The 19,714-nt window shown below is 46.2% G+C and overlaps 1 protein-coding gene across 2 annotated transcripts in view; it reads right to left on the reverse strand.

Annotated features, from left to right (window-relative positions):
- The window catches only part of LOC8039200 (tuberin), a 167,598-nt gene that overhangs the window by 73,251 nt on the left and 74,633 nt on the right, over positions 1 to 19,714 (reverse strand). For both annotated transcript variants that reach the window (XM_029982219.4, XM_029982218.4), the window contains exons 18-22: positions 17,139 to 17,277; positions 15,465 to 15,587; positions 13,185 to 13,325; positions 8,239 to 8,428; positions 387 to 480 (exon numbers count right to left, since the gene is read on the reverse strand). In XM_029982219.4, the coding sequence (XP_029838079.2) occupies positions 387 to 480; positions 8,239 to 8,428; positions 13,185 to 13,325; positions 15,465 to 15,587; positions 17,139 to 17,277 (687 nt within the window). The remainder of the gene's footprint in view (positions 1 to 386; positions 481 to 8,238; positions 8,429 to 13,184; positions 13,326 to 15,464; positions 15,588 to 17,138; positions 17,278 to 19,714) is intronic.

Below are 19,714 nucleotides of genomic sequence, written 5' to 3' on the forward strand. Positions count from 1 at the left end.
GGAGAAGAGAGGGAGCGCGACTCAAACCGGCCAGTTCTCGATCAATTGTTTTCGGGCGTAAAGAAACTGAATTCCGAGCCGCAAATTCTGTTTTGGGAAGTTAGACTCTCATATGTCACGTACAACTAAAAACCTCCGAGAGCATAAATACCCTGTCAGTGTCCCTTTAAGATTCTTTTAAATGGATCACTTTCTTTGCACAAAACTGATGCTTCTTCCCATAATGGCAAGCATACATTACTACGTTAGACAATATGTATGGCTAGTTCAAATGATGGAGAGACATTTTTCACACTTATTTTGTGCACCGACGCACCAGTGAATACACCTGCTGTTCTCAGTTGGAACGTTTGGCACAACGGTGCTCAATGTTTGTGCACACTCACTTGACGGGGTTGGTGTATGGCAGAGCAATGGCAAAGATCTTGCGGTACTGCTCCTCGACAAAGCTGACGTACAGCTGCGGGATCCTGATGAGGTCTGAAAGAGAGCAGCAGAACCCAGAGACAACATTCAGTCTCCACCAATATAAAAGACCCACCGAGACGGTGGCTGGTGGGGGTGCGGCATGCGCCGGGGACAGTTTTGTATCGCTGTGGGGGGAGCAAAGCTTGAGACGTAGCCAAAGAAAATCAGTTTGACCACGTTATCAAACCAAACTGAATCGGACGAAGCGCCTTCCCTTCCCTCAGAGCAACGTGGATTTTTCAAAAGCACAAGCGCACTCCCCCCCTTCGCTGTCTTGGCCAAGCGCTTCAAATGGGTCTTTCGTTTCGGTGAAGGCTGTATCTTCAGTTAGAAAGTTTAACAAACACGGAACGTGATAGTTTTCGCTTCCTTCACCCTCCAGCAGATCTTTAAAATTTTCCGTAAAGCCAAAACGCATGACATGGTCGTACGATGTGGTCGTGTGGTTACCCGCACGGTTCCTGCCATGGGCAGAGCAAAGTAAACTCCTGCTTCACGAGCTTCCCCCTTGGCACATTGATAGAGCGTCGGACTCGAAACCTCGATGTCGCCAGACCTATGCTCATTTTGGGGACGCCCGAATTTTACTCCTTCTTTCTTAATTTATCGCTAATTTCTTTCTCGATTCAGGGTTGGGACAAACCAAACTGGTTTTAGAGCAACTTTTGGAGAAGACAAATCTGCATTTTGAAACAGCTTAGGAGCAGGAAAATCTGCGTTTTTGAGCAACTCGAAAGCAGAAAAACTGCCTCTTGGGGCACTAAAAATAAAAAGAAATTGAGGAGTCCTGTGTTAATCCACAGAACAATACCAGCAATAGCTGCAACACGTCACGGCGAAGTCGCTGGGCATCGGCGTCGTGTTCATGCATCGTGGAGCAGTGGGATGCATGAACAGAAGCGTTCGGAAGATAATAGACATTTGTAACTTTTTTTCCGAACGCTTTTGTGTAGTTCTCTTTTGTTCCAAAAGTTTCTGTCTCTTCTTCGATCAGGACTGCATGAAAGTGCGTCTTCCGGCACGAGCTCTTCGCACAGATAGTGCTACAATTTTTTAAAGGCTACTTTTTTTTTTTTTTCAGGGAGCATGTTAAGCGGTTATTGGATACTAGAAAAACATCACCTGCTTCACACACAGCAGACCTGGGTTCAATTCCAGCGGGCAGTGGGCGATTTTTTTGCAAGGATTTGGCAACGTCGGTGATGGATGCCCTACATTGCCAATTACAGCATCAACAATGATAACAACTACAATTATTACGACTATTACTACTACTACAATGGACATTATTCCCAGTGGTGGGAAGAGCCCATAACAGCCATTGCTGTAAAACCATTTTGTTGAGCCTTAAGGGTAAGTGTGACATAATTTCACAAGATCACCTTAGCCAGTTGTACCACGAGTTACAATTCAAGAAAATTAGGTTTGTACTACAAGTGTTGGAAAAAACTGAATAGAAGTTTTCTGTAAAATATCTGAAATTGCACGCAAAAAAATAGCTTGCTTCAGAAACAAATTTTGTTAAAAAAAAGGGGCACGACCTAGAAAAATAAGGCAACATGCTACATCACACCATACGTAGGATGCAAGATGTATGACGTGACGGTACGATGGCTAGGATGTACAAATGTACACCTCGATTCCATCGAATGGAGAGATACAGGCCAATCAATCGAGCTTTCACTTTCCGCTAAATACAGCGTCGCCAATTATCTTTCGAGCAGCGTGGCACAATTTTGGTCAATTCCACGCTTCTGGCACCGCCAGGTGCAGAAAATTAGAAATGCATCGAAACGGTGCAACGGGCGCAGCTGTCCCACTCCTGTCAATTACCTATTCTTTTGTTTCCCACGAATTCTCTGTCGCACATTTTGTAACGCCATTTCGTGGCGTTCTGTCGCATTTTCCTCGGTGATCGGCCCGTGGACGCAATCCGTGTTGAGACACAAAGGAGAAATAAGACCGCTTTGCTCCTGTTTCCAGCAAAGGAGTTTAACTGAGACGTACAAAAACCTAGAGTGGGGGATCCGTTTGCACCTGCGTCAAGCGTCGGTACGCTGTAGTTGCCGACGAACTAAGAACAGCACGATGTGTATTTGGAGTGCCCGGCCTCCGGTGCGGGCTCCATTCCTTCCACCGTGCTTCGGCCGTGCACACTCAAGGTGCACGGGAAGCCAAAGCATTGTCGAAGACAGGAAGCTGAAGCAACGGTGTCTGAACGCGTCTTCGACCGGTGCATTTGCCGCGTCCAAAAAAGTGGTCCCTCGATTTCCGCCCGACGACGACGCAGAAGTGTCGCATTATTGGCGGTGGCGGATGTGGCAGACGTTCGTTCCGCTGCGGGTCGCTCTCCGGCTCGACGGTCCGTGGAACCTTTGGCAGTCGGGAGTCGGGACGACGCGACGACGGCGACGCTCACAATCTCTTGCGCTTATAAAGCATGAAATGCTTTTTAATGCTACCCCGAATCTCAAAAGTATTTCCGTCCACCCATTCATCCATAAATTTTCCACTCAATTTAGTGGCAAAAATGGAGTCATGTGATGTGTGTGACGTCACTTAATTTTTTTCCGCAATTTTTTCCGCAATTTTTACGCTGAACCGACGGGATTGCGACGTCATTAGCAGGGGGGGTAAAGATGGGAGCAGAATGCAGCCAATCCCGGTCGCTCGCATCGACAGTCCCAAGAGATGGATGGAGAAAGAGAGCGGCAGAAGACCGAAGAAAGAAAGGGGACGAAAAGTCAGGCATGTTTGTTTTGCCGCGACGAGGCAAAGTCGCTCGAGCGACTTTGCCTCGTTGCTCGAGCGACTTTGGCACTTTGGCGACGTCAATCACGACGACGAGCGACGTGATTGAAGTCGCTTGTCGACTTCAATCAGTTTCACACGATGCGCGATTCCTGTGTTTTCCAGCCAAGTAAGCTGGGAAACAACGAAGTACAAACCTTGCAGGTGATGTTTCGCTACTTCTCCGTGCATATTAAGGCGTCGTCGGCCCTTCAGAACCGCCGACGGCCGCCTCCACGTCCCGTCGGTACCGGGTAGCCCTAACGCGTGGAACCTTTCCCTTTAGACTATTATATTAACTCTACGGTGATTTGTAACCACTTCGGGACCATTTTCGATGCGTGGGTAGAATAGAAAAATAAACACACCAATCGGAGGTGGATTTCGGGCACCATACTCTCGCCTAGGGCGGGACAACTAAAGCTTCTCCCTGCCATTATCAGCCTGTCACTGACTGAACCAGATGCCAAAGTTTGAAGGCTAATTCCAATCAAAAGTTATAAGTGATTTTCTAAAAATTTAATGGGGATAATCGGGCCCGTTTTTTCCCATTTTCAGCAAATGGTGCCAGTCGGCTTTTAACACTTTTATATTTTCCCATTTAAGATTTAAAAAAAATGACTTACAACTTTGGTATAAGAAAACGGTTAGTTTTGAAACTTTGGCACCTGGTTCGGAGCAATAGCGCTATATTTGGGTGGAGAATGAGCGTTTGGCAACACATAGTTAATTTTTGCAGTAAAACAAAAAAACTATTTTCTGGGGGGACACCCCGTATACAAGCACGTGGGGCACACCATCATGACAGAAGTCAAAGAGTGGACTTGGTAACTTCGCCATGGCAGGGACACTAAACACGCGTCTTTTCTTCATACTTCAGGTTTTTCTGTGGCGTGTGGCAAGCGACACCGCGAACGACTACAACAACCCGGTGCTGATACAAGATACTGTCAGCGATGATGCGGCAAGTCACGGACAACGCCCCCCAGAGTACAGCTTTGAGGACGCCACCAATCGTCGGAGTGTCCCTTCAACTACCTCCCCTATAAATTGGCGTAACGAACTTGTGCACTCCAGTGGACTTGGTGACTTCGCCATGGCAGGGACGCTAAACACGCGTCTTTTCTTCATACTTCAGGTTAGTCACCAGTACCCTGCAAAATGTTATCGTAGTGATGATCGTTGTTTGCTCCTGTCACCAAGTCCACGACACCTTGCTAGAAAAGTTGCCGGATTTTGTAAAGATTTGTTTTTATCGCTCTTGCTTTTGTCGGGGGATGTAGAGTCGAACCCTGGTCCCACTACTGAAGAAATACTTAACCAGCTCCTTGCTGGTCAAGCGGAGATACGAAATAACATTAAGGAAATCAGGGAGAAACAAGGGAGTTTGGATATCTTCATAAAGGACGTATTGACTAGACTGGATAAGGTTGAAAAGGATGTGCTTTCGTTGCACAAACAGACGCCCAAACCGCTCCCCTTCCGCAGGCAATCGGTGAACTGAAGCGTTCAATCAAATTACAAGAAAATAGGCTTGTTGACTTAGAAGACCGGTCCAGAAGGAATAATCTTGTTATTTTTGGGCTGAATGAAACATCTGGAGAAACCGCGGCATCGCTTAGAAACCACGTCCTTACTGAAATCTTCCAGTCTACGTTGGGAGTGACAGTTCAAACTGTTGACCGGATGCATCGGCTTGGTCGGAAAGAAGGATTAAAGATAAGGCCGGTAATTTTGCACTTCGGGGACTACGAAGAAAAGATGACGGTGCTAAAAAACTGTAATCGATTGAAAGGAAGCAAGATTTCTGTCCAGCAGGACTTTTCAAAAGAAACGCTCAGGACAAGGAAGTTGCTATGGGAGAGCGCAATGCCTAACAAAAGAAATGGCGGTAAGGTTTTTTTAGTACGTGACAGGCTCCATATAAATGGGGATATTTACTCTTGGGATGATGTCAAACAGACACGCGTTCTACTTTCTACAAAAAGCGCGCCTGTGCCCGACCAGCCATGACGCCAGTCAAGAGAAGTGTTTCGCCTTGTGTCTTTTAACGCACGTAGTATTATGAATAAACTAACAGATTTTGAAACCATGCTACTTGACTTGGACCCTCACGTAACGCTGATAACTGAAACTTGGTTGCATTCAGGAATAGATGATAGTGAAATAATTCCGCCAACTCATAAAATATATCGGAACGACAGGCCGTCTCGAGGGGGTGGTGTTGCTATTGTCTTAAAAGCTGATATAAAAGCATTTTTGCTGCCAGGCATACCCAACCACGAGAGTTTATGGTGCAAAATAGACTTTTATGGGAACAGTGTAGTCCTGGGTGTTGTTTACAGACCCCCTAATGCCAGTATAAAAATTATAGAAGATCTCTGTGATTACTTGGTTCGTTTTCGTAATGATCGTGTGCGGCTAATTTTAGCCGGCGATTTTAACTTGCCGCACATTGATTGGCCAAACATGAGACCAACAGGTTTGCAAACTCGGGATTCCGAACTGTTACTGGACTGTGCATTTTCGTGCGATCTAAATCAGATAGTCTCATCACCGACCAGAGTGGGTTCCACAACAGAGACTATGTTGGATTTAATTTTTGTTGGGCGCCTGATATCGGATTACACTGTGGATGTGCAAGACGGTCTGTCGGACCATAAGTTACTGCATTTCACGTCAAGCTTTGTAAAAACCAGTCATGAGAACGCAACACAAAAATGTGTGGTTAAAAATTACAACGCCGCCGATGATGTTAGTATATTGGACTATTTGGAAACTCATTTTGATTATTTTAGCCAAGAATGCGAGGTTGACACCTTGTGGACCATATTCAAAAATATTTGTAATCACTGCATCAACAGGTTCATCCCAGATAAAATAAAAAAATCACGACGAAATAATCCATGGATAACGAGGGAGATAATACAAGTAAAACGTAGGCTTCAGCGGAAAAGGCGGAACCACCCTCAGGAAAGTCCAGATATTTCCAACATGCAGCTAGAATTAAAAGAAAAAATCAGGATTGCGAAGGATACATTTTTTTCGGGCACTCTCGGCAACATTCTTAAAGAAGCACCCAGTAAGTTCTGGAAGTTCTTATCTGGGACAAAGAAAAAAGAAGTTGAGTGTATATCTGTAGACGGCTGCCAAGTAACTGATCCTAAAAAGATTGCGGTAGTGTTTAATCAGTACTTTCAGTCTGTTTTTAGTGTTCAGAGGCCAAAGGCAGACAATGAAGCAAGTGAGTCACGCTCGATGATGGGGGAGCTCTGTTTGAGTCAGGAGGGTATCTTTAACCTTTTGCTTAATCTGGATATTAAAAAAGCAAGTGGACCAGATAACATACCGTCGGCATTTCTTAGGCGTTACGCCGAGTGGATGTCCCGTTACTTGTACATTATTTTTGACTTGTCATTGCGAAAAAGGACCCTTCCATCAGACTGGCGTTGTGCACGCGTTGTGCCGGTATTGAAAAGTGGAGATGCACAAAGTGTGTGTAATTACAGGCCAATATCTCTTACTTCTGTTAGCTGTAAAATGCTCGAGCATATTATTAGCAAACATATTACGGACTATTTGGAAACCAATAATTTGCTCACCAGTGCACAGCATGGCTTTCGGCATGGGCTGTCGACGGTCACCCAACTGGTTACAGTATTCCACGATTTCGCGCTAGCAATTAATAAAAGAAAGCAGCTTGACGCCATTTTTTTAGATTTCGCAAAGGCGTTTGATAAAGTACCGCATAACAAACTCGTACAAAAACTCTACGCAATAGGAATGAGAAGCAGCCTAGAAGAATTCATTCATTCATATCTTACAAATCGCTCCCAATTTGTAGAAATTAACCACCACTCTTCAGGTCCCTTGCCGGTCACATCGGGCGTCCCGCAGGGGTCGGTTCTCGGACCCATTTTATTTCTTATTTATATAAATGACATTGTTGAAACTGTGGGTGAAGGGGTTAATATACGGCTTTTTGCTGATGATTGTGTGGTCTATAAAGAAATAGAATCCAGTGATGATCAAATTAAACTGAACGGAACTCTTCAAAACATATTCCAGTGGTGCGAGGAGTGGCAAATGCCATTAAATTTGAATAAATGTACAGTGCTCCGAGTAACAAACAAAAAGACAGTAAAAACATTTCCTTACTCAATTGGCAGCGTTAGGCTTGGGGAATCAACGCAAGTAAAATACCTTGGTGTGACAATTACTAAAAACTTGAGTTGGGACGCTCACATTTCCAATGTGTGCTCCAATGCCCTCAAGACTCTGTGGTCTCTAAAAAGAAAGCTACCGTTAGCCCCGCTCTCTATTAAACTTAGCGCTTATAGAACATTAGTAAGGCCACATTTAGAGTACGCGTGCGTGCTTTGGGACCCATACACACAAAGGAACACCGAAGAACTAGAAAAAATACAAAAACTAGCAGCAAGATTTGTTTGCAATAAATTCCGGCGATTAGACAGTCCATCACAAATGTTAGACACACTTCAATTAGATTATCTTCATTTACGTCGAAAACACTTGAGACTTAGGTTGTTATATTTGTTTTACCATGGACACCTGAAGGTTGACGTTTCCCCCTACCTAACACCTGTTTTGCGTCGTGATACGCGATTCAATCACGGTAGATTGCTGGAACCATATCGCAGTAACAATAACACTTTCAAAAACTCGCTTTTCCAAAAACAATAGCCGATTGGAATGAGCTCCCTAAAGAGATCGTCGACAGCTCATCGCCGGATGACTTTCTTGAACATCTACGAGCTCTACAAGCCTGACAGTTTGATTTTTTTTTATTTTTGCTATTTTTTGGTGTAGAGTGTTGTTTCATTGTATTGAAGTTTTCCCTTTTCATTATGTCCTGAACTATGTATTACACGTCCACCCCTGCCGGGGCCCTAGCGGGGCCTGCAGTATTGTTAAATAAAATGGCAATGGGAAAGCGTTTGGGCGATGGCAACGACATACTTGAGAGGAACTCGAGGACCGGGACGGCCACCGCCAGTGTTGCCGACACCTGCGCGAGCCGCTGCAGCACTTCGGGCAGCAACTTGCCCATCGCGTCCCTCATCTCCAGTGTTGCCAGCACCAAGGCACGCAGGCACACGCAGGCCTGCTTGGAAGCCAGCCCGTGCTCCAGCATGTGGATGACCATACACTGCGCAGCAGAAAACACAGGCATACTTTTTAATATGACTGGGGTTTTATTGAACTTCTTGATCTCGAGGAACAAGGATCGTGCGAATATTCAAATTTTTGAATATAGTAGTTTCAAATAATAGGCTATTCGATATTCACTATAAGGTGAACTGCAACATTCTATTTGCTTTTTCGGAGCATTGATTGTGGTTGATTAGCCCCGTTGAGCGAGCTTCTTACTGAGCACGAGCGCACTGGTGAAAAGTAACACCCGCAAAGGCAAGCTTGGTGGGGGTAGTTTACAATGAGCCAGCTGAACAAAGAATACACCACACACAAAAAAAACAAAAACATTTACACAGCTAGACTTACAACTGTTTAATGCTCTTTTTTTACAGCGAAGCTATTTATGGCTAGGGTTCTGTAGATTTTTTATGTGTGATCACACTGCTGCCTGTGCCGCACAAGCATGCCTTTGCCGTATAAAATATCTGAAGTAAATAACCCAACTTAAGCATTGACGAATGCGTATACAAGATGCCATTTGTTTTAGGCTTTTGGTTTAGAACAAGTTACTGCTGCAGACGCCGGCACGTGTGGCGCATGAAACACCATTCTTTGCATTCTCCTTGATGCTTGGGTGTTTTAGCGATAGGTCTATTCAGTAGCTTAGTTATCAATAGGCACCATTTTCAAGATCAGTAGAATCTCGGATAGATAATAAAGGTTTCTCAAAGATTTGCCGCTCTGCGACCCGCGTCGGCCATGTCTACGCTCACACCGCCCTCTTTGTCGTTGTTCCAAGCCACTTGCGTGCCTAGTTTCCTTTCCTTCCGCTCTCCCGAGGGGTGCTCCCGTGGCACGTGTCTACTTTCCTCCGGCTCCTCGGGGCGGGTCTGTGTTGTGTGCTAAACAGCTTCGCTGGTCATCCAACGTCAAAAAGTGGAATGACACATGATTTTTTTCTTTTTCTCTTTTCGAGTAATTAATATTTTCTTTCTCGTTTATCAAATAAATCACATTTTCGTTTCCTTTCAGAAGTTTTTTTTAATTTCTGCGTTTTTCGGTATGAGGCGGTTCAACTATCTTCTCCCTATGAATACCGTATTCACTCGCACAATGAACGCACTCGCGTGATCAACGCACCTCCCAAGTCGGCTCTCAAAATTTTGACTTTTTTTTTCACTCGCGTAATAAACGCACCCCCAACTCGGAAGTCAAAATTTTGACCCCCTCTCCCCACGCGCGCGAAATGAACGCACTTTTCTATCCTGGTGCAGCGAGGTCGCGAATGCATGGTCAGCGTGGGCGAACAAAACGCCTTGAAAAAGCCGTTAAACAAATTCGCAAAGATCCAACGGAAGCAAGAAAAAAAACATGAAGAGGAGCTTTCTTTTTTTTTTTTTTTTTGCACAGCGCAGTTTGGACTTTGGGTTCGCGTGCCACCGCGAGCAAGGAGTTAAAGGGAAGATGGGGCACTTCTACATTTGAGAAAAAACGCTTGAATTGCGCTCATTTGACCTTCAGAATAACAGATATCACAATTATATTTCAATGCGACGCGCCGGAGAGCCGTAAGAGCAATTTGAAAATAGGGCTGAAGCCCCGCCTCCCTAGCCTTGGGCAGCCAAAAGATCCGTCGATGACGTCACGGACAGCGACTGTCTTTCGCGTTTTTCTCGCGTTTAACAATACTTGCGCGGCAAATGGTTTGGGTATTCGGGTTTACGAGGTAAGAATACACTAGAATTCACTTCTAACTCATTTTTTTCAAGAAGCTCCGTAACTTCCCTTTAAAGGGGCCCTGCAATCATATTTTAGCGTCTACCTTTTTTGCGGTTTCCACGTCTCTTGGGGTTCGGGTAAGTCAGCGGGCACGGAGAGAGTAACTAAATATCAGTGCGTCATATTTTAACCGGACGACGCGGAAGCCTCCTCCACCGACGAGAGCGACCCGCGGTACCGAAAGCGCGCAAAATGTGACGTCTTTGGTCCTTGGCTTGCCACTGGTCAAAGCCGCTAAAAGCTTTTTTTTAGACGAGATACATAATATAAGTGTCGCGAACCATTTCAATTACGTATGAAAGTAGTTTTTGTTCACTATTTTAGATCAGAAAAGAAACAAATGCAGTTTAGAAAGTACAGAAACAAGAAATGATCCGTCGACATACCCGCCACCAAGCGGCGGAAAAAACGGCGCATGCAAGAAAGAACTAGTGGCATAAGGCTACAACGAACGAGAAGCGTAGAAAGGTCCCGGATGTACGCGGCGGCGCTGCGGTCGTATACCGGCTCGAGAATCCGACCGGTTCCGAGCGTTCCGAAGGCCTTCGGCGCGGGCCCTGCTGGCGATTTGGCCATTTGTCGGTGCGTCAGCGCGAAGTGGCTCCTGTTCTGAACTGATCTTTACCCCGTGTTTGCCGTCGCTTGTGGCCAATGAAGTGTTACGCCGAATTAGTGTTTAGTCGCGCAGCAAATGCAATGCGAGCTGCCCTGGCCGCCCGCTTCATACAGCCTATCCAACACGTGCTTTAGTGGCGCCCTCTCGAGCCGTCGACACGGAGTGCGGCAGCTGTGAGCGCTCGATGGGCTCACTACTCCTCCTCCAGTTCACGGCCACTCAAGCCAGGACCTACGACGTCATGAAGGAGGTTATTTTTTGCTTGTTTTTGTAATTCTAATTTGCCTATAACTTTTAAAATAAAGCGAAATTTGAGAAAAGAAAATTTTTATTAAGTTACTACGTTCAGTACGCTCAGGTTCAGTGCAAATTAAAAACCAGTCAAAAAGTCATTGCAGGGCCCCTTTAAGAAAGAGAAGCGGAGAAGCGCTCTAAGCCAGTGGTCGGCAACCAGCGGCCCGCAGGCCGGATCCGGCCCGCGAGGTAGTATCATACGGCCCTCTGCCTCCCGGTAACCCCCACTCCCCCCTACGCGGTCAGCTAAGGAAAAAAATAATAAAGTTGACTAACTCGCTGCCCGTCTGCGAGCAGACTTTTTCACGAATGAAGTGCACAATATCCAACTTCCGCTCACGAATGACTGACGAGAACCTCCACAATGTTTTGCGACTCGCAGTTAGCAGCTTGAATGTGGATGTTCGTAGTTCGGCGAGCGCAGTTCAACACCAAAAGTCTCACTGAGAGGAGTCTCTAGGTTTTCGTGGAAATGTCGTATCTCATGTTTGTGGTGAAATAAAGAAACTGTTCATTTTCGATTTAAGTACGTCAAATGTAAGTTCGCTCAAGTGCTTTTTTTAATTTTAACTCCCTCCCCCCCCCCCCCCCTCCCTCCCTCCCTCCCTCCCCCTCCCCCTCCCCCTCCCCCCTCCCCCCTCCCCCCCCCCCCCCCCCCCCCCCCCCCCCCCCCCCCCCCCCGCTGCTTGCCGTCCGGCCCGTTCCGCCTTGGCTTCGCGGCGACTCGGCCCGCTTCGCCAAAAGGTTGCCGACCACTGTTCTAAGCGAACCAAACAGCTTGCCAAAGGCGGCAAAAAGAGAAAAAAAAACCACCCAACTAAGAAAAAACAAAAACAAAAAAAAGCTTTTTTTTTTTTTTTTTTTCCACAGCGCAGTCTGGATTTTGGGTTTGCGTGCCACCGCGCGCAAGGAGGTAAGAAAGAGAAGCAGAGAAGCGCTCTAAGCGAACGAAACAGCTTGCAAAAGGCGGCAAAAATAAAAAAAAAACAAAAAAAACATGGAACTAAGAGAAAGCAAAAACAAAAAGGAGCTTTTCTTTTTTTTTTTATCTTTTTTTTTTTTTTTGCACAGCGCAGTTTGGTTACGGCGGGTCGCGCGCCGCGCGCAAGGAGGTAAGACAGAGGAGCGAAGAAGCCTTCTAAGCTAGGGAGCCTTCATGTGCGCTTTGAAGAGGAGCGGAGAAGCTCACCATGAAGGCACCCTACCCTAAGCAAACGAAACAGCTTGTGAAAGGCGGCAAAAAGAAAAAAAACAAAAAACATAGGGAACTAAGAAAAAAACAAAAGAAAAAGAGGAGCTTTTTTTTTCTTTTTTTTTTTTGCACAACGCAGTTTGGTTATGGGGGGTCGCGTGCCGCGCGCAAGGAGATAAAAAAGATAAGCGGAGAGCCCTCGCCTAAGCAACGCCTAAGCAAACAAAACAGCTTGCGAAAGGCGGCAAAAAAAAAACCAACTAAAAGAAAAAGAAAACAGGAGCTTTTTTTGCACAGCTTAGTTTGGTTACTGGGTCGGGCGCCACGCGCAAAGAGATAAGAAGTTACTTCGATTTTTCAGGATAAAAGGTCCCTTCATTATGCGGGTAAATACGGACGCAAAAATTTTACTTCGCGTAATGAACGCCCCCCCCCCCCCCCCCCCCCCCCAACTTTGCATCGATTTTTCGGAAAAAAAAGTGCATTCATTCTGCGAGTAAATACGGTATATGTAGTACGCTATGTTTTTGCTGCCCCACAGCAGCAAAAACATAGTGTACTACATATTCTTAATTTGAACAATTTTTGCCCCCAAAATATTTTCGAAAACCACACTTTGCGGAGTATCGAGCATTGCATTTACCGTGGTAACCCAATGTATTATGAAGTCGCTTATCGTGATATCCCAATATTTAAAACACTACTAGTGTACTCGAACAACAGACGTTATGACAAAACGTGGGAATATTCCTAAAATATTCTAAGCGTCCAAATAAAGCTCCAATGTTCCAAATATTAATCACAAATACCGCAAAACGAAGCAAAGAGAAGCGAGACAAGCCGCTGCTGTCACGCTCGATGCAGAACGCCAGAGAAGGCAACGCTCACCATGGAGGAGCTGTCCAATTCTGTCCGGTACATGGTCATGGCACCCATGGCTGGGTACAGCAGAGCGTTCAGGTCAGAGGCCGTGACACCGGCCGGCACCCTGTGCATCTGGTCCAGCGGCTTCCGGTTTCGCTCATTGGCCTGCACACGGAAAACGCGCTGCACTAGAAATACCATACGGGGAGTGAGTAGACCGAAACGCGCCCCCTTTGGGCACAAAGGGGGAAGTACAAAAATGAGAGTAACTCTGCACGTGAACCACATAGACATAAAGCTGTTGTGCCGAATGGACCTTTTTCAAGTAAGCTTCTGCGCATGCGTACACTCCCGCCAAAAAACGTGTCTTTCTGGCGCCAGACGCTCGTGCCGTTCCTCAAAACGCCACACCAAACCAGAGTCATTTGTGTACCTGCAATGCGTGGCTTTCTCTGACCTTACATTAAAGGGGCAGTCAAGTGGATTCTGAGATAGTCTGTTTACCGTCATAACTCAATCTACGGGCTCCAAGCATCCTAAAAAAAATCCTAAATTACATTCAAGGAAGGCCGATTTCCCTATTAAGACTCCAATCAAAGATTGTGCCGCGCCCCCCCTTCTGCGCCGCGGCGCAGAATACTACCTATATACTCTGTTTCACCTTATGGTGTACCGCAGCAAAGGCTACAAGCGCGAGCTCCTTGTTCTAGGACACATTTCGGCGGCACAAGCTCTCGTGCATTAAGGACAGCTGCCAATGCTATGAGCTCGCGCTTCTAGCATTCTCCTCGGTACAACATAAGCTGGAGTATAGGGGGTGCCACTAGACGGAAAGGCAGCAGGGAAGGGCGTGCGACCGCCAATCACGGGTGACGGCTTCCTGGCGGACTAAATTTTTAAATACGCCCGCCTTCGAAAATTCAGTCCGCCGGGAAGCCGTCACTTGTGATTCGCTGTCGCCTGCCTTCCCCTGCTGCCATCCCGTCCGGCGGCCCCCTCGGGTGCTCTGTGCCAAGGCGCAGGAAGGGGGTTGCGGCACAATCTTTGATTGGACTTTTAATAGGAAGATCGGCCACTCTTGAAGGTGATTTCTGGTTTTTTTTTAGAATGCTTAGAGCCTGTAGATTGAGTTACGACAATAAATAGACTATCTTAGAATCTACTTGTGAGCCCCTCTTGCTGCTGGTCAAGCACCTTCTGCAGCATGCATTCTGCACAACCAGATTTTATTTTCTCCAGAAAAAACAAATTGCAATGACCAGCCAAAAAAAGTGATGCGAAGCCAGTAATGCGGTGCCAGTTCTTGTTGGCAAAAAAAATGGCCCTCTTTTTTTTATTGCGTTTACATGAAATCAAGAGCAGCGCAGACGTTTCGAGAGCCTCCCCTGAATGACACGCGGCGGCGCAAGCTACCACCCAATTTAGAAAAGGCCGAATTTACACGGTCGTCAGACGCCCCCGTTCGCACAGTCAGCGGTTCGGTGATTATTGCGATTCATATTTTGACGAGTAATTTAAGGTTGTTGCATGGAAGTTTGGACGGCGGGAGATTAATTTGCAGAAAGGAGGCGTCCGGAGTCTCGGCCGTAGATGACGAATTTCCCCAGTGCCGACAATGGCGGTGCCGAACGCTCCAACCGCTAGCCTGGCGTCTTTAAATTATCGCGCAGTGGCAAGTACAGGAACATGTGTTGACATGTTTCTCATTTTAAAAAAAATAAAGTAGTAATTGATCTTAAGATGCTTGTATTCTGCAGCACGAACATTTTCCCCATGCTCTGAGCCACGACGCACCAGGAGACTCGGCCGCCGTTCCCCCTTCTGACGAGTCAATCGTCAACCTACAAAACCTCATTTCTGATGTCGCTTGTACTGTACCTGCCGCTACACCGTCGCCTGAAAGACCTCGAGTGTTGCGGAGGTACGTCAATGTGTGATAGCGCAAGTCCGATTTCGCGCGACCGATTTTTTGTGCTCAACTACTACGACAAAGTTCCCCTGTACGACGAAAAATTTCGCCGATCCAGCGGATTTGGTCGCAAAGGTGTTTGACCATACTACCGTATCCGCTGACAAAGAAAAAATGGCGAGACATCTCTTTCAAACAACCGGCCTGCTGGCACGCTCTCCCCGCCTTCTGCAACGCCTTGGCCGCGTGCGCCTGATCGAAACTCGCAGGGGGCCGAGGCACTGTCGAAGTAAGGACGCTTACAATGAAGGCAAGTTACCCTACCGTTTAAAACCTGTCAATAACTATAACTGGTGACACCATTCCCCAAACGTGGGAAGCGAGAGGCAGCTCACTTGATTGCGGAGGCGGACGCAGAGTGCGCGGAAGGACATCTGCCCACTCAGGACGAGCGCTTTGTCTTTTAGCAGGCCGGGAAGACCCTGCAGGACTGTCGACAGGACCGGCCAGTCGCTCTCCTGTTCCACACCGAAGAAACAAAAAGAGTACAGAATGTCAAAGAGCTAGGTTGGTTCATTATCCTAGAGTCATCCTGGAGAAAGAAAAACTCGCTTATAAGAGCCCCATTTATCCATTTCTGACAAATTCCCGTCATAATGAATAGCCATCAGAGTGAATTGTGCTTATAGCACTCTTGTATAGCAAACTCCTGTACAGTAATCTTTCGTTAATTCGACCTCGACGGGACATTGAAATTTGGTTGAATCATCCGAATGATTGAATTAAAAAGAAGACAGAAAAACGGTTAAAATTAAACTTTCTTTCATTGTCCAAAATACTCACAGATGGTCTGCTGCCGTCTGCCCTTAAAACGCGTGTCCAAAAGCATGCTCCAAAGGGCAAAATAACTAGACTTCAAGTCCCCAAAAAATAATGCCCTAAAAAAATAGAAAAGAAAGCTTTACGAGCAGACTTTGGTGCCAGGCAGCCAGACCGTTGGCGACAGAGAAAAATAACATCAACAAAAAAAAATGAAAAGAAAAGAGAACTTGCGTTTTCCGGCGCGCAAGATGGACCGCACACGTTGCTGTAGACAAGCGCTTTGAGAATGTGCGCTGTCTCCACGCCCGACCACGTGCTATGTTCTCTGCGCTACTCCACGCCAGATTGGTTGCGCTGGCTCGTGTCATTCGCTACGGTCCATCTCAACGGCGTAGAGGAGCAGGCACATATTTGCGCACGTTCGGCTTTGCAGCAAAGGGCCCGGGTTTCGCAGTACGCTGGTGGTTTTTATGCCGTCCAACGTGAGCCTGTGCGCATTCGCTCGGGACGAATTATCCGACGCGGACCCTTCCCGAGTTCGAACTATCAAACTTTTCCTCCCATAGAAATGCATGGGCGCTCGCCGGGACTTTTGAACACGATCGAATTAAACAAAAAGTCGAATTAACTGAGGTCGAACTAACGAAAGTTTACTGTATAACAATCTATTATAACAAATTATCATCATAATGAATTCCTTTTATAACAACCTTGTATATAACAAACTCAAGTCATAAAAAACCATCATAGTAATAAATTCCTTCATGACAAACTCTCGTATAACAAACTCCAGTATGATGAACTCCTGTATGCCAAACTCCCGTTATAATAGCCATCATAATGAAATTCTTTTATGATGAACTCTCATATAACTAACTCCTGTAAAACAGTCACCTGTATAACAAACACTTGTATAACAAACTCCTGTAGAACAGGCTTCAGTATAACAAACATTTGTATAACAATCTCTTGTATAACAAATGCCCATTATAACAAACACCCATTGTAATGAATTCCTTTTATAGCAAATTCTTGATAATAAACTCCCGCTATAACAACCAGCAATCATAATGAATTCCTTTTATAGCAAATTCTTTATAATAAACTCCCACTATAACAACCAGCAATCATAATGAACTGCTTTTATAACAAAAACTCCCGTTAGAATGTTTTATAACATTGCATAGCAAGCTGCAGTTTCTGCCAGCAGACACCAAAGTCTGCAAAGTTGAGCAACATTGACTTGCCTCCCTGATGCTTGCGATGATGGTGTCAAAGACTTCCGTCACGCCCAAGTGAGCAATGTGGGGTTGTGCCGATGCAGCCACCACGCCGCTGTTTGTAATGGCACTTGCTGGAGAGCACTGCTTCATGGCTGAGCCTTCCCTAAATGAAAAAAACATACAATACAAAACTCTAAGACAGCATCCATCACAAAACTTTCAACTGTCAAAGAGCTTGCAAAAACACGAGTGAATTAAAAAAAATGTTCAGCCTTTCCACTCTTATGAAGAAGGAAGACCAGCGGAGCTGTACTCGATACACTATGTGCTTCTTCTTCGTCGTCGTCTGTTTTTCATGCTGTTTCCTACGATGAATTCCCACCAACGCGCCCAACTATCCATTCCTCTATTAGAGCTGGAAAGGTTGTCGCCACCTATGAGCGACGGCGGAAACCATACTGGTTTGTGCTTGCCGCCGTCGCTTATAGATGGCGGTAGCTGTCCAGGTAGGTTTGTGTCGACATACACGGACACGATCCTGGGGAACCTAGCCCTTAAAGGGGCACTCAAGCGGTTTTTGGAGAAGCTACTTTTTGGTGCTATGGCGTTAAGGAAGTGTCAGTCAATGAGTATCTTCAGTTTTAGAAGGCAGAACCGTCTATTAATCACGCAGGAATAAAATATGTGCGGACTCTTTTCTGTACTTGCGAGGACCAATGAAATTATTGTATGTTTGAAAATTTTGGCGGTCTTTGTAAAGTTTCGCTAAAGAAACAATTTTCAGTTCATTTAAATATGTTGTGCATGATAATTTCACAAGACAAAATATTTCTAGTTTAGAATACGTGATACTGCAATTATCGTTTCACAAACAAGGGGCTACGTTTTCTCCTTGCCTTCCTCCGCGGGGGGTGAATTTCCCGTTCCCTCAGAATGCGCGGAAGCGCACGTATCTCCGCGCGTTGCAGGCCTGTCGTGCCGGTCGCAGGCCAGCCGGCTCCTTCTATCCGCAAACATGGCGTCGGTGGTGATCGTCGGCGTGGACGGCGTGGTGAAAGCTCATCGTTCCGCATAAAAGCGCTATCCTTGACTGTAAATTTTCGTCGTGTGTCGCTATGATAACCCAACACGTACTAGAAGGGAAGACCCACCTACGCGTGCGGCGATATCGTGGCGGCACTCTCAAAACAGCAGAAACGCCCGTGCCGTCGTGTTTGTTTACCTCGACTACAGTGGTGCTTTCTAAGCATTTGTGTCCTCGAACATCGCCCGGATTTCTTATTTGGCGCATTTCATGCGTGTGCTCAAGTTCAAGGTATTACTGGTGCATACCGTATAAAGGATGCGAATTTTCACGCGTTTTCATCGCCGGAGAAAAGTGATTAGTGTTAGCAATCCTGAACGGTCGCAACGTCTATCTGATCACGAAATCATATTTCTACGTTGCTATATCGCTGCTAAGATTACATCGTCTTTTATAATCGTAGAAAAGGCGTGTGGCGATATTTGTATTATTGCAATGTCGTGTATTAGAGTCGTGATCGTCCAAGACGGCGGACTGCATCTTTTTATTTTCTTTTTTTCATCCACTGTACCCTGCAAGCCTATCAAGAAAAAATAAGAAAGCTTTCTGTCTATATTCTGTTACGGCATTGAGTGGCAGTGCGTCCCCTTTTTAGAGGGGCCGCTGAAACAGCTGACGGCGGCGTATAGAAGCAGTCGCCGTGCTGACGACCCGCTGCGCTTGTTGTAGTGGTTGCAGGTGTGTGTATGCGCGGCGCAGAGCGGTCGTTCCGGTCGCTCTGGTTGCAACGGACGCAGTCGTAGGTATGCGCTCGTTGCACATGTCTGAACCAGCCTTCCCCCCGTCCTCCTGAGGCGAAAGTCAACGTGGCGACATTGTTTGACATCACGTACCAGAGGTAACGCTGCGATGTCAAATGTTGGTTTGGTTACGACTTGCCCCAACCGCAAATCGAAGAACGCCCGAAAAGGTCTGCGTTTCGTCGTCCTCGAAACCTGAACATGACTCTGAAGCGCTGCTATCATGCACATCGCACGTTAGAGTGGCGTCATAGGAAATCATCCCCAGGTCGGCTGTCTGCCGAAGAATTTCAACCTCTAACGGCGTCAGGTCCTCGAGCGTAGAGAACTCCGCCATGATCGAAGCTCAAATGACAAAGAGGTTCGGCCGATGCGGCTACCTCGGGATCACTGCGCGACGGAACGTCGTCCAACGCTATTGGCCCGAGATCCTTTTGATAAGCGTGCGAGGACCAATGAGAGTGGTTTCGTTTTCGGATGGATCCGAGGTTTGGCGGCCTTCAATTACATTTTTATTAAAGAAATAATCACCGTATGACTATACTTTTTGGTTTTTAGGAATACTTAGGGCGTCTAAATTCAGCTGTCATCATCAAAACACCAACTCAAAAACCACTTGAGTGCCCCTTTAACAGCTCCACTGTAAAAACGGTTGCGCCTTAGAATGATGGCACGTTGTACTAAATAAAGCTAACCCATGGACCCGGAGTTAAAAATTGGTTGAAAACATGTTTATTTTATCGAAATTCAAAATAGCAATTGAGAAAACCGCACAT

Source organism: Ixodes scapularis, unplaced genomic scaffold (genome assembly GCF_016920785.2).
Source record: "Ixodes scapularis isolate PalLabHiFi unplaced genomic scaffold, ASM1692078v2 PGA_scaffold13__105_contigs__length_92229423, whole genome shotgun sequence".
Lineage (NCBI taxonomy): Eukaryota > Metazoa > Arthropoda > Arachnida > Ixodida > Ixodidae > Ixodes > Ixodes scapularis.